The sequence below is a fragment of the Eremomyces bilateralis genome (assembly GCF_010015585.1).
Source record: "Eremomyces bilateralis CBS 781.70 unplaced genomic scaffold P152scaffold_6, whole genome shotgun sequence".
Taxonomy (NCBI): Eukaryota; Fungi; Ascomycota; class Dothideomycetes; order Eremomycetales; family Eremomycetaceae; genus Eremomyces; species Eremomyces bilateralis.
In genome coordinates this window covers 770,988-796,978 of record NW_022985072.1, presented here as the reverse complement: position 1 = coordinate 796,978, position 25,991 = coordinate 770,988, and the positions used below count along the sequence as shown (strand labels likewise).

Sequence of the window (25,991 nt, the reverse complement as noted above, 5' to 3'; positions counted from 1 at the left end):
TCGGATAAGGGCTTGTTGCTTGGGGTTGTTATCAGCGATACCCCACAACGCGCAGTGCCAAACTTGATCTGAGCTGCGCTGTTTATAATCCCTATATTAGCATCATGATATCGCCTTGAACATTGTAAGCATTCAAGGGAGAGGAGGCCTCAACAGACTACAGTGTGCATGTCCTGGCTTCGGTCCGCCATGTGACCGTAAATGCATCAATCTGTCTTTCACTGACATGGCACAAATGATTGAAGGGAATCCTACCTGTAGAGACTGAAGCGGGAGATGGAAGACTTGAAGCCACTGGCCACAATGGAATCAAGATGACGATTCCTCCACTTCCTGGTCTCCGGTCTCTGGTCTCGGTGCAGCATGGCAAAGCCTAATTGATGAGATTGGGAACATGCGTCAAAAGTAGCTTCTTCCGCCTTATGGCAAGACAGACAAGAACCGAAGTTTCATGGCATTAAAAGATAGGATGAAGAGACCGCAACCCTTCAGAGAGCGAGACTCTCTTCTATGCGTCCAAAGGATAAATAGGGGTTTGGGTGGCAGGATGTCATGGTAGAAGTGGTAGGTGGGATGGAGATATTTTCCGCCGGCTTCATTGTCGATTTATTCTAAGATAATAAGGACAAGTAACGAACGCATGCGCATCGGCCGTAAAGGAGCCAATGTCGATCAGATTTCCAAATGTGTAGACTAGACTGTAGACCTCCGACCGAAGCTCCTCAACAAGGCCACTCGTGCTGCTGATAAGGGCGTGTGGAGGAGCCAGTAGTTCCCCACATAAATGCCTTATTGGGCTGCTGGCCTACTGCTGCAGCCAATCATCACTCACCAACCATCTGATGCGGTTTACCTTTGTCTAGCATACTATTAAATTAACTGCAGTCCTCGACAATCAACCTGAAACTACGGAGGCACCATAGTAGCTTTCTTAGGAAATTCCAATCCCACTTCTACCTCCTCGAACCTATCATGTCTGCTTTGAACAGAATGTTGCCTCATGTGCGGCTGATTCCACATGGTATTCGGTCATGGTAGTCCTGGGTTTCAAATGTTGTTTGATTGATGGCGTTCATGACCGCCTCAGACTGGCTCATCAGCCCCAAGGATCGCCTGGCTTACGGCAAGTATATTGTTTTTGCGATGATGAAACCCGGTTTCTTGACCGTCAGACGTTTGACCCATGTCTGCACTTCCCGGACCGAAGAATGTCTGGATGTGCAAAAGTTTTTCTTTCCTGTATATTTCGAGATATCGGTCGAGTTCCTTTGCTTAACTACTGTGCTGGCTGAGATCTGATTGTGATTGCGCTAATGAGGCTGCTGGATGGCCATTATTGAATAACTCGACCCTGAATGCAGGCCACTGGAGATAAGAACACGCTGAGGCATACTGAGAGCAGTTCACGTTTCGGTCTTTGGTTTTCGCAAAGATGGCATCGCGATCACGATCTCCAGTCCTCCGCAGCGATGTCCTGTTTCCTGCTCTTCTTCAGGTGCTCGGCGGACGAGCGGGGAGGCTACTAATTCTCGTTTCATTTGTGACGCTGCTCGTCGTATATGTGCATTGGACAGAAGGAGTAAGGGCATACTTGAATCGCGTCAGTAAAACCATGTTTGCTAACTGGAGTTTTAAGGATACATCGCCCTCGGACATGATGCGCTCAATGCAAATGCGCGACACCCTCCTTCGGACCCAAACCGAAATGCCGCACTTCCTATCACCAGAACCCACCGCAGCGACTCTGAGCGCAGCCGATGCATCAACGACTTCATCTACGACATCAAAATGGAAGTCCAAGTCCACATATCCAGACAGATCAGACAGCAGACCAGTACATGTTCTGGTGACAAGCAATGATCGGAACGTCTTGCAATGCAGGCAGATGCTCTCTTCATTCGCTGCGGACTACCCTCCTCTCACGATGGTCGCATCCATAGAAACGCCTCCAGACGATGTCTCGTCAAACCATTCTGGCACAGGAATACCGCGAATACAAGCACTACATCGGTATTTTGAAAGAGAAAAGAGCATCCGTGATAATGATTTGTTACTCATCCTTGATGGACACAACTCCTTATTCCAATTACCACCAGATGTTCTCAAGAAACAGTACAGCCAAGTAGTGGAGGCAGGCAACACGAGAAGCCGTGATAGATACGGGCCGGAGAAGATGTTGCGCGGAATCAGCTTAACGGCCGCAAAGTACTCACAGTCGGTGATTTTTGCAGCCAGCAAATCCTGCGAGGAGAATGCCATCGAGGATTTAGCCTGCGCTGCAGCCCCAGAGCCACCGGAATTCCCCAGTCCTATTGCGAACAAGACGGTGGTTGCGGACTTCCACGGAATTTACAAACCACCGAGATTCTTACACTCGACCATGTTCATGGGACCGGCTCGGCATATTCGAACACTGGTGAAGGCGGCAGTCGACCGGGCTGAGCGCAATAGCGAGCTCTCAATATCTGATCAGATGCTGTTTGCCTCACTTTTTGGGCAGCAAGAGTTGGCTCGAGAACAATCCCGGCATGCTAGCACACGCTCTCCTTGGAGTACGTTCATGGAAGGGTTGTTTCCATCGAAAAACGCGTTTGAGTATAGGCATGAGAAAATAGAGACACCCAAACCCGCCCAGCTCAATCCGGACGTCGATTACGAGCTGGCCATCGGCCTCGACTATTCTGGCGCTCTGTTCCAAACCGTCTCACCCGATTTTCCCGAAGAACTTGCCTATATCGAGCACACTCTCATCAATGGAGACGAACTGAGCCTTCCGCCGTCCCTCAGTACTTCCAAACCACCCTTCGCAAACCTGATCCCTCAAACCCCTATTATCGCCAGAGAACACGACATCCAGTCTCTCCTAATCAAACCATTTTCGCCTCCGCAGGATCACCCCGCTCCTCCCACTCCTGACGACGAGCATCCTTCGATCACGGATACGACACCCGTTAAACCAGATCCACTCACATCCTGGGCAGCTCTCGAACTTGCAACCAACACTTTCACAAAGGCGGTTCCCGCCATTATTAACACTTCTCCCGCCGACCGCCCCGGCCCTGAGCAGCCTGACGACTGGGAGCGAATGTGGTACCATCCACATCTACGGGCCATCCTGGAGCAATATATGAAGCGCGGATTTGGCGGCAGCCGCTATGCGAAGGAGAGGATGGAATTAGTGAAGCTCATGGCAAACGGAGGGATCCCGAACCCGTTTCTTGAAAATTTGTATGGGCCGACTAGCGGGATCCATGATCGAGGAGGTAGGGGCGGTGTATGGACGGACACTGGGCTGTGGCAAGCGTGGGGTGCAGTTTGCACTGCTTCGGAGTTTGCGGAGGGGTTATTTCCGGATGGACAGTCTGCAGAAAGCACACCAAAAGCGAAACGGGCTCACGGACTTCGAACGACACCTAGACCATATCACGCATAATGTAACCATTGGATGGCACCGATTAGTATTGTATATAGACGTCACTCCAAGACACACGATCAATTCCATGAAGAATCATGACTCCATTGATCTCGATCAACTTGACCGAGTTTTCTGAGCAGCTATTTTTACCGGTCCATTTGACTCCATCCGGAACTATGCAGAATAGTTTCAACACGCTGTGTAGAGCATTGGAAGTAACACCATCGGAGGAAAACCCTCGCCCACCGTTTAACGGTATCTCCAGAGAGACAGGGTGTTGTGTCTCTTCCACGTCTTCCTGCGGCCGGCCTTGGTCTTGTTGTAACGATGGCCCTTGTTGAGACCACGGGACTTCTTTCCGGTGGAAGTAAGGCCACGAGCTTCGCGGTGCTGTTACGTCGTTAGCGCGTGCATTGGATCCAACGACATCAGCGTTTCTCACCTTGTGGACCGGGTTGACGATCCAGTTGATGCGGGGATCCGATCGGATGGCCTTGTGCTGGGGGTCGACGAGGATGACTTCGTAGTACTTGTAGGTCGAGTCCTGGTTGATCCAGTACGAGTTGAGGACACGCAAATTGGCGCAGCGACGTCCGACACGCTCCTCGGCGGTGGAGGCGAGCGATCGCTGGTATTTGAGCTGGTTCACACCCTGGTTGGTGGGCTTGCCTGTTCATCGAGTACGTTAGCGACGGTCCCATAAAAGATCTCACCCGTCGAATCTTGAACGCGATGATAACATACCGTAGGTAGCACCCTTAGGCACCGGTCGCTTGCGGCCACCCCTCCTCACGCGAACGCGGTAGATGACATAGCCCTGCTTGGCCTTGTAGCCCAGGCGGCGAGCCTTATCGGGGCGCGACGGTCGGGAAGCACGATGGATGACATTGAGTTGTCGGTACTGTATTGATGCACTCTCAGCTAATGTTCAACGAGTGACATCAAAATGGCAATTTTTCGACGAAGAGGCAAGCGCGGCGAATTGCGCACGCTCGATCTCTTCGCCGTGCCAATGAACATCGGATTGCTCATACCTCCCAGCATCGGACGCGAAGCAGAAATCGCAGGATATCGGACTGCTTCTTCTTTTGGATCTCCTCGAGGTATTTGAGGGCGCCCATCTTGAGCGAATCGTTAGCCTACACTTCGGAATGGGGAGTTCGCGGAACAGTTCCAGATCGGTTGGTACCAAGCCTTGATGGAGATGAAGGGATTGCTAAAACGTACCTTGATTACGGTGCAACGGCAATTCTGGTTGTGGGTTTGTCGTTGTCGTGATGTCGGGAAAAGAAGGTTCGCGCACTACGAAGCGAATTCAGTGGTGAGCGGTTGGTGTGGTGGACCGAACTGAAAATTACATAAGCGACAATATCACGTGTTGGATGAAAATCACGTGGACCCTTATTGTGATGTCGACGATCGTCACGAATCACCAATTCCTCAATTTGCTATCCTACTGTTGTTGAGTTAAAAACTGAAATGTTAAGCTAAGTTAGTGACATTTCAGATATTCATCATGGCACTTCTGAATGCCTTCGCCTGCTCAATTAATGGCAAGTTGCCACATTTTTCTTCCATGGTCGTGTATCCCGTCGCAGGCGTGCGTAGTCCTCCCAGATCTCCGACCCGATTCTTGACCTTCCAGCGACTCCCCTTCCAAATACAACCTGTTTCTGCACCCGTTCAGGATACAATCTCCCGTAGGCTAGGATGATTGGGTTCCCATAGCCACCGAACACAAGGAACGAGTAGATATCAAGATTCTCACCCAGGCACTCGCAATATACTCCATTTGCAACAGTTCAAGCTACACATCGGGCGTAAAATACAGCGAGGGGAGTGTCTACCATTACACTTGACATGATGGCTCAGAGCATCCCCTTTTGCTGTCGTAAACATATGATCCCCAAGGGTAAGAGGTGCCACGCCCACGGCATCATCGTGACTTGTGCTGGCCGTGACCAGACTGCTTGCATAAAGGTGTCCATCTTTGCTGAAGATTGAAGGTTTTTTTAAGAGTCTGAGCCTTACAACAACATTTCATCAACCTTTTGTCGTATTTGTTTAAGCAAGTATGCCAGAATTAGTGGCCCCATACCCTACTCAGACATAGCTGGCCTTCACTCTACTGATATCAATCGTATTCCCGGTCTGAATCTTGTTAACATGCCCTGTAACCAGACGTTTTTTCAGGGTCAGATGCACTCTCGTTACCCTAACCAGGTCATGAGTTTGTAATACATCGATTGGTTCCCCTAAGAAAGCTTATCTCCCCGAAGTTATACCGTCGATATCTGCTTTGATATCCTTCATTTGAGAACTGATCTACTTAGTACACAGGTGTGCGATAATTTCATTATTTCATGTTACCTCATGGAACGGTGCGATCTCTACTGTAAGTTTAGACTCTAATGCAACTCTTGCTTAATACGTTTCCTCGTTTGATGTTCAGATATCAGCAGCGGTGCAGCAGAGCAGACATGATTGAAGAGTGGGGAAGCTTGGGGTACGCCAGACTTCTAGCTTAGTTACTGTATTAGATGCTACGGAATAATGGTGAACCCCTAACGAATGAGATGCTCGCACCTCACGCACTTCTCGACTCTATACCGCCAACCTCGGCCGCCGCTCAGCCTTATGTGCCCTAGCCTCAGCCATCCCGTTGATTGTCTGGCGCCCAGAGTTCTGAAATCCAATGAACGTCAGTCCTACCGACCCCCTAGGGATTGCGAATCAGGATAGAGGTGCCGTACACGTAAACTCGTCCGGCTAAAGTGGCCTATCGCCTTGAGTCCCATTAAGACCGGGCTATGTCGAATGATAACTCTTGTACATCATCGTTCTCACACAGCTTTGTTCGCTGCAGCGGGGGTGCCCCTCAGTCAGTTGTATCACATGCGCTATGCGGCGAAGGCAGAACTCGATGAAATCGGCGATTGATCGGGCTTGATAGTTCGTATCGAATGGTATGCCTCTCAATACGAGTTCTTATATGTTACTCCCTATTCCGTTGGTAATGGTCGCGTTTCCATTTTCAACAGTCTAAAAGCAGAAGAGTATCGTCTCTAGTTATAGCCCCGCAATCTCCAGTCTCACCAGTACCAGTCACTCATTTCCTCAAAATCCCCATCTTTTGGGAGGATATCGGATTCATTCTTTCTAATGCCTGCGGAAATATATAACACTGAGCGATTTGGCCAGCTGTATTACGCATCCCGAGCCCCAGCCAGTCTGAACCTTGATCTTGCGCAACAGTTCATAACATCTCTGCTCGATGCCAGCAGCATTGACTACGCATGCATGGGGGGGTGGGCGCTCCAAAAGAGGGGCTCAACTCGAACTACCACTGATGTGGATATCGTCGTGAGGGCTTCTATGGAAACTCTACGAACCCTGCTAATCCAACAAACTCGGTCTGGCCTCCTTTTGGAGATACCATCGTCTGAAGTTGACACACTGTTAGTGTTTGTTTCCCACAGGCATATGGTAGTACGTCGGTTACAATATTCGTTCACACTGGGCAAGGATGGGACAGTGACTGTCCTCATGTGACGCCTCTGGCTGTGCATGTTGATATTATCGTTAGTGGTCAGTACAGGCGTCTTCTCGAAACGAGGATTGAAAACGGTATACTAAGCGTTTATTAGGCAATTTGCACACCCCAATAGATCTGAGGGGGGTGACAGAACTGATATCTACTTCACACGGTTCAGTCAGAATCCTGAACACATACTTCCAGACCTATACCAAGTTTGGGGGCTTCATGGACAGAGGGTGCAAGGCAGAGAAAGATTTTGAAGACCTGGTCTTTCTGCTGAGCAATCACTGGCAGCAGTTAGATCCTTTAAAGGACAACTTCCCGTTATACCAGCGTCAGGCATTTATGGCTGTGTTTGTGCAAATGAATCCAAACCAGGAGCATGCCAACTGGTTTAGGCAATTACTTGGAGTTTAAGATATATTCAAATAAGCATAGCATCTACACTGGTAGCCATTGTATGTTTCGAGTTTTAATTGATGGCGAGGGGAGCTAAGATTAGTGTAACCCTTGCAAGGCAGGTACCGGTGGTTCTGCACGAGAGGTGCCATATCTATCCGAGTAGCCGTAGTATCGTCATGACTGGCAACATTCTTCATTCCTCTTCTCACCCTTCGATTCTTATCATATCCCACTTTGACCAGCCAACTAGTGAGTTGGGCGATATCTTCGTGATGTTCATGACCGGCATAGATGACATCAGCATCTGATTCTCCTTTGGTCCCTGGGAATGGCGTCGCCTCGTGTGGCGGACATGGCACTGATGAAGTCTTAGAAGTGACCCAGCTTCTTGAAAACCATCGGATCACTTGCTGTATCGGCGGTGCTTCTGCTCTCATATTTTATGGTGCAGAAAGGGTTCGACATGTACGTTCAAGAACCGTGCTATTGCACTCTCGCTTGGCTCTAACACGTGGAAAGACTTGGGAGATAATCGTTGACTCCGGGCAACTGGGCGATGCTATTGAGCTCCTGAAGTCCCCTAAATATGCCTCAGATTATCTGACTTTACCGGCCCCTCCATTCCAACAGCGATTCTCGCTTCCGCATACTTACCAGCGGTTCCGAGGTTCAAGTTCGAACTACGATTTTACTCTAGTACCTTCGGACCATTCACACTTTTCCTGCCACAAGTCTACCATCTGTCGCAGTGTGCATGGCCTGCCGTATCCCAAATTACCTGTCCTGATCCAGAGTTTTCTAGACACCAACAATCGAGTGGCACTGTGCGATGTGGTGGATGGTACCAACGTCTCGGAGGACTGGGGATTGCAGCATCTCGATCTCAGCGGCACGAATGATGTCGAGTGGGCTCTCAGGCTGAACAAGATGTCGACGCATCCAGTACCACCATTTCCTACAGCCGCCATTAAAAAACTGGAGCTCTGGAAGTCGGTGGTGCAAACGAAGATTGATCGGCTTGGGTGGACGCGGCCTTCGGAGCTATTTACCACGCAATATCGCCTCAAAGGATCAGAAGATCCGTGGTTAGTGTATAGCAAAGCCTATTGAGGCGTATAGGGACATAATGATCGATTTCCGAGCTGGTTCTGGCTGTGAGAGATGTGGCAAGCCCTGGAACCTCGTAATGGTCAACTCTTCGTCGATTATTGTGTTGAACCCAACCCATCAGTTACTGACAAGAGTACCATAAGCTATGGATTCCATTGTTTTTGTTCCTTGTTAGAACACAGCCCATATCCTCGTCAGGATCCAGACCAGGACAGCAATACCAAAAATGGGACGGATTCGGATATTCTATATGGATAGGCCAATCATGTTCGCGAATTATTGACTTCAGGCGATTACTCCTACAATCCGAGCACCTATCATTGCTATATTAGTTCTAGCCCATCTGATCGGGTTAAGCGCTCCTTGCTGTTTTCAAAACTTCAAACCCCTAACTAGGTTCTAGTCTTCTAGAACATAACTAAACACTTGGGCCATATTTCTGCCCAATCGGGGTTCTTTCTCCCTTGCATCGCCTGCACCGACGTCAAAGTTGGACCCTGAGCAACGCGTCCCCGTTGAAGAGCCGTGGTGATTCCATGATCTCCTTCAGCTGTTGGTGTTTGATTTGTTAATCGGCTTCAAAACCGTACTAAAGAGCGACGGCGCGGTCGATGAGCCAATTGAATGCCGACGGGTAAAAAGTAGAATCACTTAATCTGAGTGAGTTTCTACGGTAGCCCCTGGATTGCTCTCAATGTACTCCGTAGAAGCGTGAAAGAATACACTGAGTGTCTGAGTAGGCCACAGTACTGCTCGGACCGATATCTCCAAATCTTCATACAATGCAATCCGGATTCCGCTTTAAATCGATCCACCCCTGAACCACTGTCCTCGTGTCTGTATCTTTCAATGAATCGGATTGCTCCAGAGTAGCGCTGATTGGGTAGATGATCTCCAGAACTTCGGTCTCAACCGTTCCAGAAACGGAGGGTCTGATATGGGGAAGGTATTGGTGAACCTTGGCCCTTGGCTGGCTGCTAATCTGCAAATCTTTGGGTCGCTGGTCGAAGAAGCTGCACACGATCTTCCTCATTGTGATCACAGACATCATGCTAGCCGAATGTCTCACCTATCTTGATTCAACTGCCGAGCGAACTGTATCCTCTTTCCATGAATCTCCTCGTGTATGTGCCATATCTTGTCGAGGATAATGCCGGACGCTCAGATGTCGCGGATGAGGGAAGATATGCCTTTTAGCCTCGTGGATCGAAACCAGCCCTAAACAGGTTGCTGGTTTGCCACTTTTGGAATGAAGTACGACCGAAGGCGTTTGTTGTTTCAACCACCGTTTCGTTCGATTATGGCGTAGATATCCTCTGGGCTCCGAGTCTCTTGGATTCCTCTAATCCATCTCACAGTATGCCTCCATGTCACTGCGATCCGCTCCTCCGCCAAATCTGTATGACAGCACACATCATCATCACTAAGGTCTCGGCAAGTAGCGAAAACGACCCGGTCCACGTTCCGATCCAAGTCTAGCGCTGCATCCCGTCGTAGATTCCGGACGAGTCCTTGTAGTGTATTGAAGAATATCTCTCCTGTTCCATTCATATCCAGTTGAACTAATTGTTCAGCATTCCCGAATACGAGAATCACGTAAAATTGTCCAGATGCGGGAAAATGCTGACGGGCGCTCGGAGAGATTCCGGATGCATTAGATCGATCGGCGACTGCGGATCCAGCTGCGCTACTGCCGGACGAACCTGCTGCTCCTGCTGCTCGAGGAAGTCGAGAATTTTGGGGGCCACCTGCACTCGACCGACGTTGCTGGGTGTCCAAGAGACTTGAGCGATCCGACCTTGGGGGCGTGCGCTGTCCTCCCACCGCACCTGTAGCTCGGTGTCCCGAAGGACTCTGAGCAGCTGGATACCTAGGTAATGTAGGCTTGAAGGTCAAGGTACTTTGAGCGACACCCGTAGACGAGAGCGGTCGAAAACGGTGCGGTTGTCCGTGAGGCGAGTCAGGGCCACCGTTATTACCGTAATTACGGCTTGGGTCTGGTTGGGCAGGGAAGCCTAATAAGGTAACTGGTCAGCTTCTAAGATCCTTCGACCTCGTAATGAAGAAAACAAGCAAGCGTCGTTGCGTAACAGATGCTTACGGGGGTGTTTATCGCCTATCACAATGTCCACGCCTAGAGAATCAGTGGGAACGACTAAGAACGTATTCTGATGTGTCTGTTCTTCTCCCTTTTCCATCCACGTAATCAAGACCGTTTCGCTGCTCGAAAATTGCTTGCCATGGTAGCTACACTGGATAGGGTCCGGCAGGCACTTGGGTGCCTTTCCTAGACGATCGTGCACGACATCCGATCTGACAAGGAAAAAAGATGGCGAACAGTATTTCCCATTCAGTGGGACATCTTCGCGCTGCGTAGTAGCACTCAGCACAGTTATCCTGACGTAGGCTAAGGCGTCCGATAGACGGGAGCTTGATGAAACTGAGGGATTGGGCAACCTTGACGGTGATGACCCCTTTGTCGACGGAGTAGTAGTGGAGTTGGGCCGTATGCTTTGTTGATGAGGCTGCGATGGCTGGGAATCGTATGATTCATTAGTCCCGCTGCGCGATCGTGGAGAATGCGGACGTCCATTGGGGTCTGAGTCCGTTGAGCTGATAACATGGTGGAAGTCTACGTTTTTAGCGTAGCAGCATTCGCGGAGCAAGTTGATGGCGTCGCAATCCTTTGCAAGCTTTTGGATAACAGTTTCCGGAAAATATTTGGTAAGCGCTCTTGCTGCCCTAAAGTCTTCCGTATTAGAACGTGGTTGGGGCGGATGGAAACTCATCGGTACTCCGTATAGGTTGGCTGAGAGGGGAGCGGCTAGCCGTGTTACCATAGCACAAGTGGTCGAGTGCAGTGCACGACAGGCAAGCTAGGCTCGGCCTGGGAGCGCCGAATCGGATGATGACGGACTCTCAGTGGCCATTCGGAGGAAGATTGTGATTTTGCGTATTAAATAGCTTTCCATGTCCAGATCTCCTGAAGCTGTAATTGTGTGGAAGCGCAAGGCGCGTCAGCGCTAACGAGACGCATTTGCGATGGGAACAGGTTCCACCGGTGAAGAGAGTGCGTCCTCACTACTCAAGTTACAAATAGTCGACTTAAGTGGTCACTGGTCACTGTTCGCAGCCTTATGGCAGGAAATGGCAAGGGACCTTGCCACCATCAGATACTCCGCTCTCAGCTAGCTATTGGCTCACGAAAGTCAGGGCTGCATGAATTATGATCTCCCTTAGCTTGCTTAGGTTACCCGTTGTGCGATGATCGTGGGGAGGCCACGAGCATCCTGATGCACCATGGGTTCTTGACTTGAAAGTTGAACCGTTCTTCAAGAGTTCAAGAATTAGGACAGGACAGGGCACATACTGGCTATCAAGATCGCCCGAAAAGTTAAATGAAAGCTACCAATGAGGCAAGGAATAGTAGTTCAACCGTGGAGAACAATGGGTCAATGATTCAATGTACTGCGTGACAGTACGGAGTAACGTTGGTTGCTACCGAAAGTGCCTCTAGAAGCGGGGGTTTCTGACGCTGTTTTCTGCGGTCTTTCCGCCTAGACGAAACGCCCTCGTTTTGTTACCGGTAGTACCTAAAACTCTCTACTATACTCTAATACTAAGATCCTATTCGCGCTTAACACGCCGGACCCCTACTCTAGACTACTATCTCAAACATCAACTTCAGCAACGACAAGGACAGTTAGAGTAAGCATGGGGAGAAGGCGACCTGACTTTTAAGACCTCGTCAAGCACCCCGTCAGCGGTTCGAACAACCAGGCGACACAGAAAACTGTGGCTTCAAGGGCAACGAAATTTGTGCCCTTGGCGGCTCGAGACGGTGTAGACCTGGATTAACAGCTGTTGCATCGACAAATCTAGCGCAAGCAAACTACAAGAAGTTATAAACTTTGATGTATAACTGGTGTCGAAGAGCTCACCGACAATGGAGAGGTTTTGCAACCTCGAAAACCATTTTACAACTCCACTTCAACCCACCTTTCTGTTGGCCCTAGATCCTAATCGGGTTTACGGTGTAAATTTTGATGATCCACAGTTGTAACTCATTTACAACAGTTGTAATTGAGTTACAACTGGTTGTAAATGCGCTAACGAACTTTTGTGAAGTTTGATTGGCCGGAACCAAAGTTTTTGATGCCTTAGGCTACAATGTTGATGCCTTAAAATTATTTTTTACAACTTGTACAACTTTTTGTTGCCTCGTTGCCTCAGGCTTAATATTATAGTTTATACGCTAACCTTATATAGAGATATTAACCGCTTTTTCTGTGGAGTTGTAAATCGAGTTGTAAAATGGTTTTCGAGGTTGCAAAACCTCTCCAATCCTGTTGCTTCATGTCGCGATTGAGCGGAGATCCAGTATGTATTCATTGCAGCCGAAAAGGTGTCATGTGCGATATCACGATTTCGTCCTATTAACCCGCTTTGGGTGCGTGTGGCAGGATCAATACCCATTTTGTATTTTCGAGCTTTACCCTGAATAGGATCCTGGAGTTGCGGACAACTCTCCTCCACTTGCGGAATACCTCGGGTCTCACAGTAGCCGTAAGCACTCCTCAAACTCGTAGATACCTTCCTTTTTAACGTCGCAAAGGTGCGTCTCCTTGGAACATCTCCACCGCGATGTTGGCTTGAATATCTCATTCTCGTTACACGCAAGAGGAAATCACCCATCGGTCAATAGTTCAAGCATTTACCATATACCCAAGCTTGTCGATCTATAATTTAGCACGGAAATCTTGCAAACTATGTCTCTCGCAACTCCGCTGACGGAGGCTCTTGGCGTCCGCCACCCAGTAATGCTGGCGGGCATGGACACAACGTCAGGGAGCGAAATGGGTAGGATTGGCAAAACCGTTCTTGAGCATGTGCTAATTCTCTGCAGTAAGTTTAGATCGTTTCTATATGCAACGACCTCAACCGTGCCGTCGCTGTGTGGTCTCCATTTAAGACCCTCAAATGCTTTCCTCAGAATCGGAATGCTTTGAGGTGATTTAGAACATTATGGCTCTAATCATACCCTCGCATAGGTCGCGGCCGTAGCGAATGCCGGTGGTTTCGGGACCCTAGGCGGTGTCGCCTACACGCCGGATATGCTCCGCGAAATGATTGCAGAGACGAAAGCCAAGTTTAAGGAGCCGAATACGCCTTTTGGTGTCGACCTTCTGCTGCCACAGGTCGGTGGCTCGGCAAGAAAGACAAACGAAGATTACACGCGTGGGAAGCTTGAAGAATTGATAAACGTTGTTATTGAGAGCGGGGCGAAGGTTTTTGTTTCGGCCGTGGGTGTACCTCCTAAGTGGGCAGTGGAGAGGTTGCATCAGGCAAACGTGCTATATGCGAACATGGTTGGACACCCCAAGGTAAGCGATAACATTGGTAGATTGTCAAAGATTGGTGTTTCGCTAAGGCTGATGTTTGTTCGATAGCACGTGGCCAAAGCTTGTCAACTTGGTGCCGACATCATCATTGCTCAGGGAGGAGAAGCTGGTGGTCACACCGGTGACATACCATTCAGTATCCTCCTACCCGCCTGTGCTCAGATCTGCTCACAGTACAAGTCACCACTTCTCAAACGGCGCGTCCTCCTAGTAGGCGCTGGTGGTGTAAGTGGCGGCGGCAGTCTTGCCGCCGCGTTGATGTTCGGGGCCACCGGCGTCTGGGTTGGGACACGCTTCGTCGCAGCTAAAGAAAGTAATGCGACAAAGCGTGCCAAGGAGGAGGTTATCAAAGCCGGCTTTGACTCTGCTGTCAAGAGTCTGATATGGTCTGGACGCCCCTTGCGAGCGAGCAGGAATGCATATGTAGACGATTGGGAAAATAATCGCGCATACGAGATCAAGGACCTGACTAGCAGAGGGATTGTGCCTCTGCATCACGAGCTGGATAGACTGCATGAGGAGGGGAAATTGACAGAGGAAATTGAGGACGACGCTGTGTTAAGGTAAGTTTTGCTTCCATCGGTTTCGCCTCAACTACCTCTCTATCCCGCCTTTGAAAAGGTTCCCCTTCCTATCTGCCCGCACTGGATCTCTAGAAATTAAGCTAATGCTCGTCTAATAGGCCAATGGGTATCGTTGCAGGTTTTGTAACAAAGCGTGAACAGCCAGCCGGCGACATCGTCCGAGAGATTGTTCAGGAAGCTTACGCAGTCCTTAATTCTGCCCAATCCTACCTGCGTCCTGGTATGAAGCTGTAGATATTAAGACGGTCTGACTGCAAGATCTGCGAGAACCACTTTCATTTATTATAAAGCTGAAGAGGAAGAACTATTTATAAGCCATGGGCGATGTTTTGCAGACTTTTGCATGTTTATTACCTCAGCAAGCTCAGGCGGTCAGGCCATCTAGCTCTCAGAGGAATAGCCTTTTTTGGACAGTCACGTTACTTATACTACTCCTCTGATAGGAGGAGGCCTGAGGATTCTGTCCATCATGCACACTGACTGCTCTACGGAAATTTTGTATGTGTTTTGTATCTCTGCGGGTTTGGCAAAATCACGATCTATTAATAACTACATCAAAACACGTCGTGTGTACTCCAAAATTCTATCAATAGTGTATTAAAGTATGTTCTATCTCGTAATCAATTTTTTCTTACATGTCCATGCCTGTGTCTGGTAGAAAACGCTAATATGTGGTGAACTAGACCGCGCTGAAATCGTCATCCAGCCATCGTTCTTGGAGCGGGTGGCAACTGGCAAGGTGGGCGAGTTCAACCGCGCGCTTTGGCGACGCTTGTTTTGGGCCGACATGGCCCAAAATTCAATCAATTATGGAGAAAACGCAGAGGAATCGAATGGTTGTATTTAATTGACGGAGCACTCGGTGGTTTTGGATAAAATAGAGTTAAAGATGGTCTCCTATTTGGTATGAAAGCTCTCTGCACACGCCCGAAAACGATGGACAGAATCCTCAATCTATTTGTTCGAGGAGTGCATGTGACTTACGATTAGGTATGATAGAAAGAAGACAGATTTCATTGGTAGATGACCCCTGTACAAGAGTCACCGTGCAATCCTAGGCTAGGGGACATGTTTTCAGCAGACGAAGGAATAGGGAATGAAGAGAGGGACGGATAATTAGTAGTATTGATGTTTTGGAGGACGTCAGGGTTGAAAACGGGGAAAACAGCGCTATACCCGATAGATGGCGCTAAATTATAAACGGAAATTCGGTAGCACACAGTTTACGGAGTAGTGTGGTCACTGCGTGGCGGTATTATCGACGGCTAGGAGCAGTACCACACCCTGAAGAAACCCATGAGAAACGTGCCTGATGCCCCTCCGAAAGGCCAAAACCAAACTCCACACGCGTTCACTTACAGTACCAGTTAGCACGCCAGAGAAGCCCCGATTAATACCTCTTACCGGTAGTTATTAATCCGACCAGCTAACAATACCGACTTCTCAGTACCGTGGAACATACACGGAGCCGGGACCTTAGAACTCGTTTGACCTAAGCTCTTGCCTCCAACTCCCCTTTTGGATACTGCCACCCTGTTGTCAATCATTATCCTCCTCATTGTGCTATGCGAATTCTTTTCCAAGCAAGATATCGAATGGAGCATGTCGAAAAACATGGAAGCGATGGCGGCAGGATTCCGGAGAGCAGGACAGTTCAACCACACCACACGAAACCAAAAGGCGTCCCTGATATTCTACTTCCTTTGTAGTCTCGTCTGGACAAAGCTTGAGGTCGAAGCGCCCCACGATTCTTTTAGACATCCAGTTACCGTCAAGATCGGGACTGAGCTTGGCGCATGCTTTGCTCCACTCGCCTTCAGTGCGAGAAAATATCTTTATATACGGCTCAAGGGGAGTGGATGGGCGGACGGGTTCTGGCTGTGGTTGTGTTAGAAGAATGCAGAACAAGAGAATAAAACCAGCTGGGGGCAATAGGCTTACCGCGATAGGAAATGCACGCGTGTTGGTAGAGCTGGTGCCCGAGGTTACCGCAGGTACAGTAGCCCCACTCCTCAATGAAGACTCGGTACGTATACTTGCAGAATAATGCACATGAAGGTCGTGAATAGTAACATAGCTACACGTGGGTTAGTGTGCTTATCATGGCTCTTCTACAAGGATATTGACTAACTAGGGGAAAATGAATAACTACCTACTTGGTCGTCGTCTCAATCTTCGTCTCGAACCCAACCTCACGGTGGTTGCGAACTACCGGGGCATTGATCTGGAGTGCGCCACTGCTCGCTGTATTTCTGTTGGTCTCCGACTTCATGCGCCCTGCCATCTTCTTTAAATCATTATCCAGAGAATCCAGTGAGTCCATTGCGGCGCGCACTGCGAAATCGCGTCGATCGAGAGGTTCTGATATTGTCCTTTTCAGAGATGTGAACGATGCCGGAGCGGAGAAACCAGTCATGAGGGTCTCATGACTGGCCTCATGATGAGGCCATCTGGAATTGGTGTGGAAAAATACCTTACCTTTGGAACTCCTCATACTACCATTTCCGGCGATTCATTATGCCCGGCATCTATTTGTTGTTCAGTTCCTTGAACTCAGAGCCGGGTCACCGATGTCATTGGTTCGGGTTGCAAATAGGACTGGGTTGAAATGCGACCAGATTGTAGACGATCCAATGGCCATCTGCCAGCAAATTCTCAGGAAGCCCACTCTCGAATCCCATTCTGCATACGGCGCGTCTCGTCATCGTTGCACGCGATTGGTCAGCTTGATACAATATGGAGGTTCAGAATGAAACCAGTGGGCTCGGAGATGGGGCGTTGGAGGAGAAGCGTTGACAATAAGTGTTGGCTGCGGTCCGACTGCTGTTGCTGCTACACGTCTCCATCCTTAATTATTGCGCGCCACCAAGTTTGGAAGATTCGACAGATAGCCCGAGAAATCATGGTAAGTCCATTGATTGAGGGCAGTCGGACAGACTTTGACTATGTTTTAGGCCGAAGCATTCGGAATCGTGGCCGCCACTACCCAATTGCTTGAAGCAGCGATCGAAGTCTTCAAGAGCTTCAAGCAAGCCTATGACCGCCAACAGGACCAGGCAGAATTCTTGCAGAGAAATCAACTAGAGCTTCTCGCCATCAAGGAGCGGATTGAGGATGTCCAGAAGGTAGAAGCTCTGCAGACAGCAAGCGTGACCGCAACTCTACTCAGGCTGAAAGGTCCTGAAGAGCGCCTGGTGAAATGGCTACAAAAGGTGGACCGAGGTGATAAGAAGGCCATTCGCCGATTCGTCGATCAGTTAATACATGGTACCAAAGACCGAAAGAAGTTGGAAGAGATCATGAGTGAACTAGACCGGATGAAGATCGATCTCATCGCGGCTATCAGTGTTGCTCATATCAATATTGAAGAGACGAGGAGAGTTGAAAAGAGACTTGGTGCGACCAATAAGGTGATGCATGTGAGCGACACTGGCAACACGGGAGGACAGAGAGTTCCCAGGCAACGCCAAACACGCTCCAAAAGTGAGTGTCCTCCTCCCGCATTATGATATCAAAGTCTGATTGAGATACGAGGATCCGGCGGCTCAACGCATAGCGACGACAGTGGCATCCTATTAGATGGAAGCGAAGACAGTCAATCTACTGATGGGTCAGAAGCTCCTGCAAACTCCCTGGCCGATCAGTCCGGTACTGTTTGGGAGCGCATCATTACTAGGAATATCTCTGACGGCGGAGCTATTATGCTCAATGCACGGGTTGGACCGGATGAATGGAAGGAGTCTCACGTTAAAATCACGGACAACAAAGCTCAAGGTCGTAGTCTTATGCTCAACTATCCCAACGAGCGGGGAGACATTAAATTCCTGATGGAACTTCAGGATCGACGGGAAGAGAGAGCACTCATGTTGCAACGCGAGAGTGGGGCTAACAGTACATACACCTGACGTGTGAATGTTGAGGCAGTCCACACAAATGTATCTATTAATTTGATCAACAAATGCGAGTAGGAAAATATTAGTTGCACGTACTGTACTGAGGAGGGATACAGCGACATTGAACGTCAACCATTTCCGTTACCGTCATGGGCGAGGTCATAAAGACTATCACGGCCACCCCAATTTGAGCCACAATTACGGTACATAGTACACAGGAATGGGATCATGAGGATGAGATCGGCCGATGTTGTTGCACAAACGCCAGTCGCGTATTGTCTGATCCCTAGCACATCCTTGGGGTGTGGTATCTGGGTAGAGTAGCCATTCAAGCAGGATCCAACCAGTGTGGTATTAGAAGATATCCCATCAATACGGTGTGTAGGAACTATTCATTCCTAGGACGCTCATTTGTGTTCGATTACGAAGCCAAGATTTCGGAACACATGAAGCAAGTGTTGAGGAGACAGCGACCGCCGAGGGGAGAGCTGCGTTCCACTTTAGCCGACATGATTATGGATACGGAAGGGGGTATAGGCGAGACGACGATGAAGACGAAGTCAAAGACAAGAAACTTGCTAACGACGCTCTGTACAAGCTGTACGCATCAACAAATGGTCGATCAAGATCTTATCCCCTAGGAGAGGAATGGTGTTTGGCCTGTCAGAGTTTGCTGTCCGGGATGGAAGAAGGAGTACATACGAACCTCGTCTCACAGCATTATGATGCACTTTTCAGGCATATGAAAACTGGTGTACCAGTAGTGGAAGAACAGAACGCAACCGGAAAAGGGCGTAATGTACCTCACGTTCCTTTTTCAAGTAACGAGGCGTCTATGGAGGATTAATTCAGAGCAATGAGCCATTCAGGTCGGCAGACTCCAATCCAGCCCACTTGAACGGCAGGGTATGAGGACAAATGAAGACATCCGACTGAATGAATATTCTTTCATTTAGAGTAGCGATCGTCGAGTCCACGGTGCCTTTTTCTTTGGCATTCCTTATTCTACTATAGTGACTAATATTCGCTCACAAGGTTATGCTATATGTTTGAAGCTTGAAGAGATAAGGAATGCCATAGTATCTATCACTTAATTCTAGTAGTAAGTGACATAAAAGAATATTAAATATTTTGACCCAGAATATGCCCAGAATTGATTGCAAAATTATGAATGAAATTGGTTCAGCTGGTCCCGAAGATTCCGGTCTTAGGGACATAACCAGTCTATGGATCATCAATGGAGGCCCTTCTTCCGCGAAAGCATCTACTCCTCACCACTCCGCAATTCGATACTCTCTCCGGTTTCCTCATTGGCACTATCTTCATGATCCGGAGACTCGATTCTCGCTCGATCGTTCCAATGCTCATCTTCCGGAGCCTCACCAAGGTAACGGGAGAGTGGTGCCCCATATTCTTGGGTCTCCTCTTCGATTCCCGCGTCCTGGTCCCCATCTACTGGGCTTTCGCCTTCGGAATCGCTGCTGGTATGTTGACTATGCTCACTGCATTCCGAGGAGGGGGTCTCATTTGCCGGGATTTCGCACCCGGAACCAGTGCTATCGCCCGTGCACATGATATGTCGTTTTCTACCATTAGATGTTAGCAGCGTATCAACTCTTATTTTAACGGGATATTTACTGGCGTCGACCGATATTTGATATTTTTTGAAGTTATAATGATGTAGAGTAGGATGAGGAGCAAAGCGCCACGCCGGGAGAAAACAGGGCGCTGAGAACAGCTGACGCTACAACGACCTTCCCTTTCCAGGTGACTGACAGGCTTGTGGTACGTAGGGATGTTTATGGATTTAAGGTCTGAGCTGGACGATCATGGATTGCCTGTAGAAAGGATCTCGGGATAGATTTCGAGAAGAAAGAGGAGGTTTCAAGATTCGGGGCGAAGTCAGCGAGCAAGTATTCTGGATTGCTTATGTGTTGCTCGGCTTTATACAGGATGAGACGACGGGAAAGTAGGGTTCCCTACTCCTTCTATGAAGCATATAGACATATCTGCTACGACGGTCTCTTCTTGAGCCTGAGCATGGCTCACCAATCATCCTGTGACTGGTTCCATAGGCAAAGGGACACGTCGCGGAATACGAAACATACCTTTCCATGTAAAATGATATCAGTTGACGCGTCTGGACAGTGTAACCGGAAGAACCCGTAGACCGGTCCTATCGGTGGTGTCCGAAAGACTCGGGAGTGAACCCGGCCCGGAGAAGTTCTCAACCATAACCTGCCACGTTTGAAAGGCGGCAAGGGAAGGTTACGGAAAAACAGGGGATCATGACGCAAATGGAGTTTTTTGACTCGATGGAATAGTTCTTGGATGGAGAAGATGTCCACAGATTAAGTTCACCGAAACTGAAAGCTGACTGTGGTACAAATATGGTCATTTGATGGTCGCTCAATGTATATCCGTAACACAAAGTGACAAGTCAATTAGTCGAAGAAAAGAAGACAGCAATTATACACCAGAAGACTCGAGTATCACCTTCAATGGACATCTGAGAAAGCAAAACGAGGTATCAACGGGTACCAGTGGGTTCAGTCCTCTGGACGTCGATGGCGGCTCCACACATGGAAGCTCTCTCATGTGAATTCATCTCCAACCAATTAGAAAGGTTAAGGGTCTCTTGAGCCGCTGAGAACCTTAGATTGTTACCTTAAATTAATCCTGACGACATGCGACTGGGAAATGGGAATGACAACGCATCACCGCGCAAAAAGACACGCACCGGAAATCCCTCCGCCTTGCAGGGTCAAGGGTCTTATTGCGGGACAGGGACAGCACAGCACATTCTTGGTCATGTTCCACCTGTATGGAGATTGGAGAACTGAGAAAACTTGGGGAATCAAGCACAGACGGAGAATTTCCCATGGGAAATATAATTCATCAGACCATCCATCTTGAATGATGGTCAAAGGGCAGCGTGGTTGATGCGCTGGCTGCAGGTGCCACGTCATTCATTGGCTGAGGGGGATTTGCCTCCGGAGGCCGCCTTATGACCCAAAGAAGCGGTTCAACTGGGATCCCATTATCGAGATCATAGCAGAGGCGCCAATTGTATGGTCGAAGCATATGCATGGGCTGAAAGATGAGATTGAGACAAATCTAAACTGGATGAAAATGGGTGGATTGCGTTGAATGGCGGACGGTGGCGACCAAAACTGCAATGTTCGAATACAATGGATATCAAGGATTAGGCAATGAGCACGGCAAAAGCGAAACTTTTGCGACGAATTTACGCGCGAGAAACCGCTCAGAGTCGATTTGAGTGCCATAATCTACTTACTAATACAATTGTAGGTTGGCCCTACGGCTTCTAGAGCCAACACATCACCGACCACGTTCCCAGTCGTCTGCAACGAAGATCATCTTCACTTGAAGCGCTTCTCAGCCGCCTTCCAGTTGACGACATCCCATACTGCCTTGAAATATTCCGCCTTTCGGTTCTGGTATTGGAGGCTGTGACAAGTTAGCGTTAGTTGCCATACCCAGTGTCGATCAGTTGCTTACTAGTATGCATGTTCCCAAGCGTCAATCCCAAGAATGGGACGGAACTGTCCAACGACAGGGTCTTGGTTCTATCCCTCCACTGTTAGTGACTTTACAACCTGCAGACATGGGATAATGGCAACGTACCGCGTATGTTTTGATCGAAACGCTTCCGGTCTGGGTGTCTTGAACCAACCATGCCCAGCCGCTTCCCTGGATGCCTGCTAACGCAGTGTTGAACTTCTCCTTCAGAGCATCCAAGCTGCCATAGCTGTCGTTGATAGCCGTGGACAAGGCACCGGTCGGGGGCTCGCCGCCACCCTGGTTCTTGGGAGTGAGGTTCTCCCAGAAGAGGGTGTGGTTCAGATGTCCACCTGGATGATAGCCACGTCAGTCGATTGTATCTCCTTCAACGATTCGGGTGATCTGATGTCATTCGGCGCTGGGTGCCGCGCGATAAGGGGTGTCACGTACCACCGTGGAAGTTGATCAATGGCTGCAAGGCGATCTGACTAGCAACATCGTTGCTAGACTTGGCGGCTTCCATCTTCTCAGATGCATCGTTCAGGGAGTTTACGTATGTCTGATGATGCTTGCTGTGGTGCAACTCCATGATCTTGCCTGAGATTGCCGGTTCGAGCGCGCCATAGTCGTCTGGTGTCGAACATTGTCAGCCAATTGTCAACTATACTACAATATATAGGTGTTCAGATGTAAGGAGGTTACCGACATGATAGATCTGGCAGGGTCGCTTTGGTCCGAACAAAAGTCGTCCCGGCGAGACCGGCTCTAGAAGATTGAGACTGAGTCGAGCGAACCGCGGCTCGGAGCGGGGTGGATCGGAGAAGCTTAGAAGACATTGTGGAAGGGAATTCGAATAGAATTGGAATGTAAGGGATTGTAAACTGAAGTTGGATGAATCAATTCGGATAACAGACTGGCCAATTTCAGGAGTTGGTGTTATTTAAAGCCGGATGACCCGTTAATTGTGGTGATGACAACAGACCGAAGTCTCAGACTCTCAGTGTTGCTATGTCGTCATGGCCCAAGCTCCCAGTCTTCAAGGGAATGTCGGAATGATCTGGGACACCGGATATCCCGGATGCGTTGGGTCAACCTAAGGCTACAAGGCACTGACTATAATGAGTACGGTTGGTATCATGTGATTGTATATCTTAGTAAGACTTGGGTCGACCCTTCTTGTCTTGGGCTCTTGGCACCACTTTGGTCCGCCTTGACGACCAACCGCGCATTTTATCACTTGCTTCGATGTCTTAGTATTTAAGAGTCCAGTCGACCCTCCTTTCCTTGGCAACAGTCAAATACATACCCCAGTTTGCCTTGGCAACGGCGCAACGCCACAGCAACACAGCCAGACCATGCAGACACTGATCAAATCACTGCTACTTGTTATATATAGTTCCAGGCCTGTGGCCTGCCCCCTGAAGTGATAGTTACATGACTAGATGAACTGTCAACATCATGAACATCATGCACGCATGGTAGATAGTTGACAGTTCTCCTTCTTTAGCTTCGCAAAAATGAAAGTGGTTCTCGCGATCTTGGCGATCCAACCGTCTCACCACTCAATCTATTCTACAGTCATCTTAACTTGTCCAGTGGTGCTTTTGTTACAGCATTAGGTGGCAACTAGAATGTACCATGTAGAAATATTCAGTCAGTGTTATGGTCCCAGGCCTGCGGCCTGTTCCCTTGGTTGTGGCTGAAGACGTGGCTGGTGGATTATATCAGAGAAGCAAACAAACATGGTAACACAGCATTAGGGCATTGGAGAGGAGAGTCGCTATCTCGCGCACAAAGGTGCCGGGAGATTTCTTCTCTCTCTCTCTCTCTCTTCAGTTTAGATTAATGGAACTTGGTAATCGCAGACCTTGCGCATCCAGACCGTGTCAGTCAGGGTTTAAATCTCTTGGAGAGGAGTGTCAAGGCTCAAGGTGCAAGCGCAGAGGGTTGTAACGAAGATATCAATTCACAACGTATGGCTAAGAAAGCTATAATGAGTTGAACGCAAGGTCTAAAGAACGAAGACCTTGCCTGATTATATACATGAGTTCCATCCCTGCGTTCACTGTGTTCACTGTGTTCACTGTGTTCACTGTGTTCACTGTGTTCACTGTGTTCACTGTGTTCACTTCGATCATCGTGATCACCAGAAAGGTGACCATCGTGAACTTGGTGACTACAGTGATCTAAGTCACGTCACTAATTCACCACTCTGGTGCGACAAGGGACTTAGTCCAATGCGCAGGCGCCCCCCATGCCCATTGGTGAGATCATAACAGAGGGCCGTTTGGCAACCTCGGCTGGAAACGAGTAAATATTCAAGATGAGTCAGCTCAACGAAGGATGACCGATGATGATTCGGTCACAGTGGGTGTGGAACAGATTGGCCGTGGGAGGGTATTCGTTGTACTTGGAAGCGTTATAGGAGTGTCTCTGGGAATGTACGCACTGCTGACAGACTGCCGAGAAACCACATATCCGGGTCTTACTACGGGTTGTACCAGCATCGGTAGAGATAGACTAGTTGGCAAAGGAGCTAGTGATGTAACCCAGCGGACCAATTGTATTATGAGATTTGTGACTGTCGAGTTCGTCCGGTAAGGAGGGCTTTCTGAAATCTTGTCTTTCCGCAGTGAGGCCAGAAGACGTGAGACTTTCAACGCTTGGCGCGCTGGCTGCGGTCGTGTAGACATTGTTGATGGACTCATTTCGATACTCAGAGCTAGGCATGGATGTCCCAGTATTCGTCCCGTGAAGACCAGCATCAGATCCATTTTGTGACTGCCAGCACATTGCTTGTTGCGTGTAATGAGCCGCACCGTCCATTGTTTCTCTAACAGAGTGCACTCCCACAATGTTGCTGCGTATGGGTGCGACGCTTACAGCAGACGCATTTTGGGGAAGGCCAGTAGGGATCGGCAGTTGGCGAGTAGACGAGATCAGGTAATGGCCGCCAGTCCACTGGACCCCTTCGTTGGTCGACCCGTGAGATGAGTAGTGCGGCATCAAAGTGTAAGTCTCCAAGCCTGAGTTATTGGGGTATGTTGCCGCTATCCAAGGATGGTAGGTTGATCCAGTTCTCGGGACGTTATAGGAGGAAACTGGTAGTGATCTGGAAGACACCGCAGTCTCAGAACCATCCGCAGATGTCGGGTTAGTCGAGTATCCATTTACTGGACTTGCGTAGTGCTGCGCATTAACCAGTGGTAGAAAACTTACTGGCCCAACCTAGGGGTGTAAGTTCCCTATAAAGCAGCAATAGGTAGGGGAAGGCACTAACTCTGATAAACTGGCAAACACGAGGTTCCACGCCAGCTCGCCTGCAATTATGACACCCAGTACTATTACCAGGATCGCCACTGCATTTAATTTTTCGTTTTCTGCATCGTGTGCACTTTAATCGTCATTGGTTAACTCAGTCGTATCTTTCCTTATTGATATAGATGTAGCGGTTCTCGTACTTGGGCTATAGACAGAGCGGCTGCACGAAAGGAAACTTACAGCAACGCCAATTACTTTCCTCGGCGGTGCCTGGTTGATTTCCTCCATGTCACGATGCATCCGTACTGGCCGATGATGTCGTGGCACTAGATAAGATCGGGGATTAGGACAATGGTGTCGGTGCCTCGAAACAGTTCTTAAAGGTGAGATCCGCTTCCCTCGATCCTGTTGATCGCCCGGTGAGGAACTGTAACTTTGGGGATTGCCTGCTTATTTCATGCTCTGAGCAAGGAAATCCTTTCTGCTGGCACCGATCGCATTTCTGGTCAGGCCACCGCTCTGTTCATAGGTACTTAGGCCAAGTGTTAGCCACCAAATTTTTTGCGAAAGATGAATGAAAACGTAGTTGAAAGCGAGCAGGTGGTTTAAAAGGCAGAAAACCGAAGTGTAGGCAACTTCGTCCCCTCCTCTAGGCAGCGGCGTACTGCTCCCATCTCGACAGCCTGTATATTCCTTGTCCTTTCTCCAGCTTTAGCAATAATGAAATTCTAGCAATGCAACGTGTACCCCCCTGGCCATTTAGTATTATGGGTTTTCCCCACAACGTGCACGGCACCACTCCTTGCACGAATTCCACCATCAATCCTCCCATCTTCAAACTTCATTATCTCCATCAAAATG

At 49.0% G+C, this 25,991-nt stretch overlaps 11 protein-coding genes across 11 annotated transcripts; 5 read left to right on the top strand and 6 right to left on the bottom strand.

Moving 5' to 3' along the window:
- Positions 1-1,432: 1,432 nt before the first annotated feature.
- Positions 1,433-3,433, top strand: P152DRAFT_481042 (uncharacterized protein; the record flags this gene model as incomplete). Its single annotated transcript, XM_033681790.1, has 2 exons — positions 1,433-1,579; positions 1,637-3,433. 2 exons carry the CDS (start codon positions 1,433-1,435, stop codon positions 3,431-3,433), a joined length of 1,944 nt encoding a protein of 647 aa, XP_033535474.1.
- Positions 3,426-4,713, bottom strand: P152DRAFT_457214 (60S ribosomal protein l15). The gene is made up of 4 exons (XM_033679184.1): positions 4,450-4,713; positions 4,160-4,316; positions 3,858-4,084; positions 3,426-3,805 (listed from the first exon to the last, which is right to left on the bottom strand). Exons 1-4 carry the CDS (start codon positions 4,534-4,536, stop codon positions 3,665-3,667), a joined length of 612 nt encoding a protein of 203 aa, XP_033535473.1. The 5' UTR covers positions 4,537-4,713; the 3' UTR covers positions 3,426-3,664.
- Positions 4,714-6,435: 1,722 nt separating this feature from the next.
- P152DRAFT_414281 (uncharacterized protein) lies at positions 6,436-7,251 on the top strand (the record flags this gene model as incomplete). The annotated part of the gene is made up of 3 exons (XM_033677022.1): positions 6,436-6,828; positions 6,879-7,003; positions 7,063-7,251. Coding segments are annotated over exons 1-3 (564 nt in total), but the record flags the coding sequence as incomplete, so codon positions are not given.
- Positions 7,252-7,587: 336 nt separating this feature from the next.
- On the top strand, positions 7,588-8,465 carry P152DRAFT_433382 (uncharacterized protein; the record flags this gene model as incomplete). Its single annotated transcript, XM_033677461.1, has 2 exons — positions 7,588-7,820; positions 7,875-8,465. Exons 1-2 carry the CDS (start codon positions 7,647-7,649, stop codon positions 8,463-8,465), a joined length of 765 nt encoding a protein of 254 aa, XP_033535471.1. The 5' UTR covers positions 7,588-7,646.
- Positions 8,466-9,743: 1,278 nt separating this feature from the next.
- Positions 9,744-11,305, bottom strand: P152DRAFT_448235 (uncharacterized protein; the record flags this gene model as incomplete). Its single annotated transcript, XM_033678041.1, has 2 exons — positions 9,744-10,480; positions 10,567-11,305. 2 exons carry the CDS (start codon positions 11,303-11,305, stop codon positions 9,744-9,746), a joined length of 1,476 nt encoding a protein of 491 aa, XP_033535470.1.
- A 1,957-nt stretch (positions 11,306-13,262) lies between these two features.
- P152DRAFT_293540 (inosine monophosphate dehydrogenase) lies at positions 13,263-14,873 on the top strand. The gene is made up of 4 exons (XM_033675034.1): positions 13,263-13,325; positions 13,372-13,849; positions 13,916-14,430; positions 14,550-14,873. The coding sequence occupies exons 2-4, from the start codon at positions 13,580-13,582 to the stop codon at positions 14,683-14,685; spliced, it is 921 nt and encodes a 306-aa protein (XP_033535469.1). The 5' UTR covers positions 13,263-13,325; positions 13,372-13,579; the 3' UTR covers positions 14,686-14,873.
- Positions 14,874-15,594: 721 nt separating this feature from the next.
- Positions 15,595-16,836, bottom strand: P152DRAFT_457210 (uncharacterized protein). The gene is made up of 3 exons (XM_033679183.1): positions 16,608-16,836; positions 16,393-16,528; positions 15,595-16,329 (listed from the first exon to the last, which is right to left on the bottom strand). Exons 1-3 carry the CDS (start codon positions 16,772-16,774, stop codon positions 16,015-16,017), a joined length of 618 nt encoding a protein of 205 aa, XP_033535468.1. The 5' UTR covers positions 16,775-16,836; the 3' UTR covers positions 15,595-16,014.
- Positions 16,837-17,200: 364 nt separating this feature from the next.
- Positions 17,201-18,356, top strand: P152DRAFT_472644 (uncharacterized protein; the record flags this gene model as incomplete). Its single annotated transcript, XM_033681167.1, has 3 exons — positions 17,201-17,356; positions 17,406-17,934; positions 17,986-18,356. 3 exons carry the CDS (start codon positions 17,201-17,203, stop codon positions 18,354-18,356), a joined length of 1,056 nt encoding a protein of 351 aa, XP_033535467.1.
- A 1,051-nt stretch (positions 18,357-19,407) lies between these two features.
- Positions 19,408-20,406, bottom strand: P152DRAFT_513203 (uncharacterized protein). The gene is made up of 2 exons (XM_033682792.1): positions 19,983-20,406; positions 19,408-19,930 (listed from the first exon to the last, which is right to left on the bottom strand). The coding sequence occupies exon 2, from the start codon at positions 19,915-19,917 to the stop codon at positions 19,609-19,611; it is 309 nt and encodes a 102-aa protein (XP_033535466.1). The 5' UTR covers positions 19,918-19,930; positions 19,983-20,406; the 3' UTR covers positions 19,408-19,608.
- A 1,139-nt stretch (positions 20,407-21,545) lies between these two features.
- On the bottom strand, positions 21,546-23,085 carry P152DRAFT_414272 (manganese and iron superoxide dismutase). Its single transcript, XM_033677021.1, has 5 exons — positions 22,576-23,085; positions 22,320-22,499; positions 21,993-22,219; positions 21,867-21,934; positions 21,546-21,815 (listed from the first exon to the last, which is right to left on the bottom strand). The coding sequence occupies exons 1-5, from the start codon at positions 22,703-22,705 to the stop codon at positions 21,728-21,730; spliced, it is 693 nt and encodes a 230-aa protein (XP_033535465.1). The 5' UTR covers positions 22,706-23,085; the 3' UTR covers positions 21,546-21,727.
- An 813-nt stretch (positions 23,086-23,898) lies between these two features.
- P152DRAFT_457206 (uncharacterized protein) lies at positions 23,899-25,780 on the bottom strand. Its single transcript, XM_033679182.1, has 3 exons — positions 25,371-25,780; positions 25,150-25,263; positions 23,899-25,097 (listed from the first exon to the last, which is right to left on the bottom strand). The coding sequence occupies exons 1-3, from the start codon at positions 25,416-25,418 to the stop codon at positions 24,390-24,392; spliced, it is 870 nt and encodes a 289-aa protein (XP_033535464.1). The 5' UTR covers positions 25,419-25,780; the 3' UTR covers positions 23,899-24,389.
- Between the last annotated feature and the right edge of the window lie 211 nt (positions 25,781-25,991).

Bases quoted from the DNA above. Each gene is read 5' to 3' on its own strand.
- P152DRAFT_457210 (XM_033679183.1), bottom strand. From the start codon at position 16,774: ATGGACTCACTGGATTCTCTGGATAATGATTTAAAGAAGATGGCAGGG. The intron at 16,529-16,607 runs GTAGGTAGTTAT...ACCCACGTGTAG, and splicing joins AAGATTGAGACGACGACCAA to CTATGTTACTATTCACGACC. The intron at 16,330-16,392 runs GTAAGCCTATTG...ACACAACCACAG, and splicing joins CGCGTGCATTTCCTATCGCG to CCAGAACCCGTCCGCCCATC.
- P152DRAFT_414272 (XM_033677021.1), bottom strand. From the start codon at position 22,705: ATGTCTTCTAAGCTTCTCCGATCCACCCCGCTCCGAGCCGCGGTTCGC. The intron at 22,220-22,319 runs GTACGTGACACC...GCTATCATCCAG, and splicing joins ATTGATCAACTTCCACGGTG to GTGGACATCTGAACCACACC. The intron at 21,816-21,866 runs GTAAGCAACTGA...AACTTGTCACAG, and splicing joins GCTTGGGAACATGCATACTA to CCTCCAATACCAGAACCGAA.
- P152DRAFT_513203 (XM_033682792.1), bottom strand. From the start codon at position 19,917: ATGTGCACGGGCGATAGCACTGGTTCCGGGTGCGAAATCCCGGCAAAT.
- P152DRAFT_457214 (XM_033679184.1), bottom strand. From the start codon at position 4,536: ATGGGCGCCCTCAAATACCTCGAGGAGATCCAAAAGAAGAAGCAGTCC. The intron at 4,085-4,159 runs GTATGTTATCAT...CTCGATGAACAG, and splicing joins GCCTAAGGGTGCTACCTACG to GCAAGCCCACCAACCAGGGT. The intron at 3,806-3,857 runs GTGAGAAACGCT...ACGACGTAACAG, and splicing joins TCGTCAACCCGGTCCACAAG to CACCGCGAAGCTCGTGGCCT.
- P152DRAFT_457206 (XM_033679182.1), bottom strand. From the start codon at position 25,418: ATGGAGGAAATCAACCAGGCACCGCCGAGGAAAGTAATTGGCGTTGCT. The intron at 25,264-25,370 runs GTAAGTTTCCTT...TGACGATTAAAG, and splicing joins GGAAAGTAATTGGCGTTGCT to TGCACACGATGCAGAAAACG. The intron at 25,098-25,149 runs GTTAGTGCCTTC...TTACACCCCTAG, and splicing joins GTGTTTGCCAGTTTATCAGA to GTTGGGCCAGTAAGTTTTCT.
- P152DRAFT_293540 (XM_033675034.1), top strand. From the start codon at position 13,580: ATGCTCCGCGAAATGATTGCAGAGACGAAAGCCAAGTTTAAGGAGCCG. The intron at 13,850-13,915 runs GTAAGCGATAAC...TTTGTTCGATAG, and splicing joins ACATGGTTGGACACCCCAAG to CACGTGGCCAAAGCTTGTCA. The intron at 14,431-14,549 runs GTAAGTTTTGCT...CTCGTCTAATAG, and splicing joins GAGGACGACGCTGTGTTAAG to GCCAATGGGTATCGTTGCAG.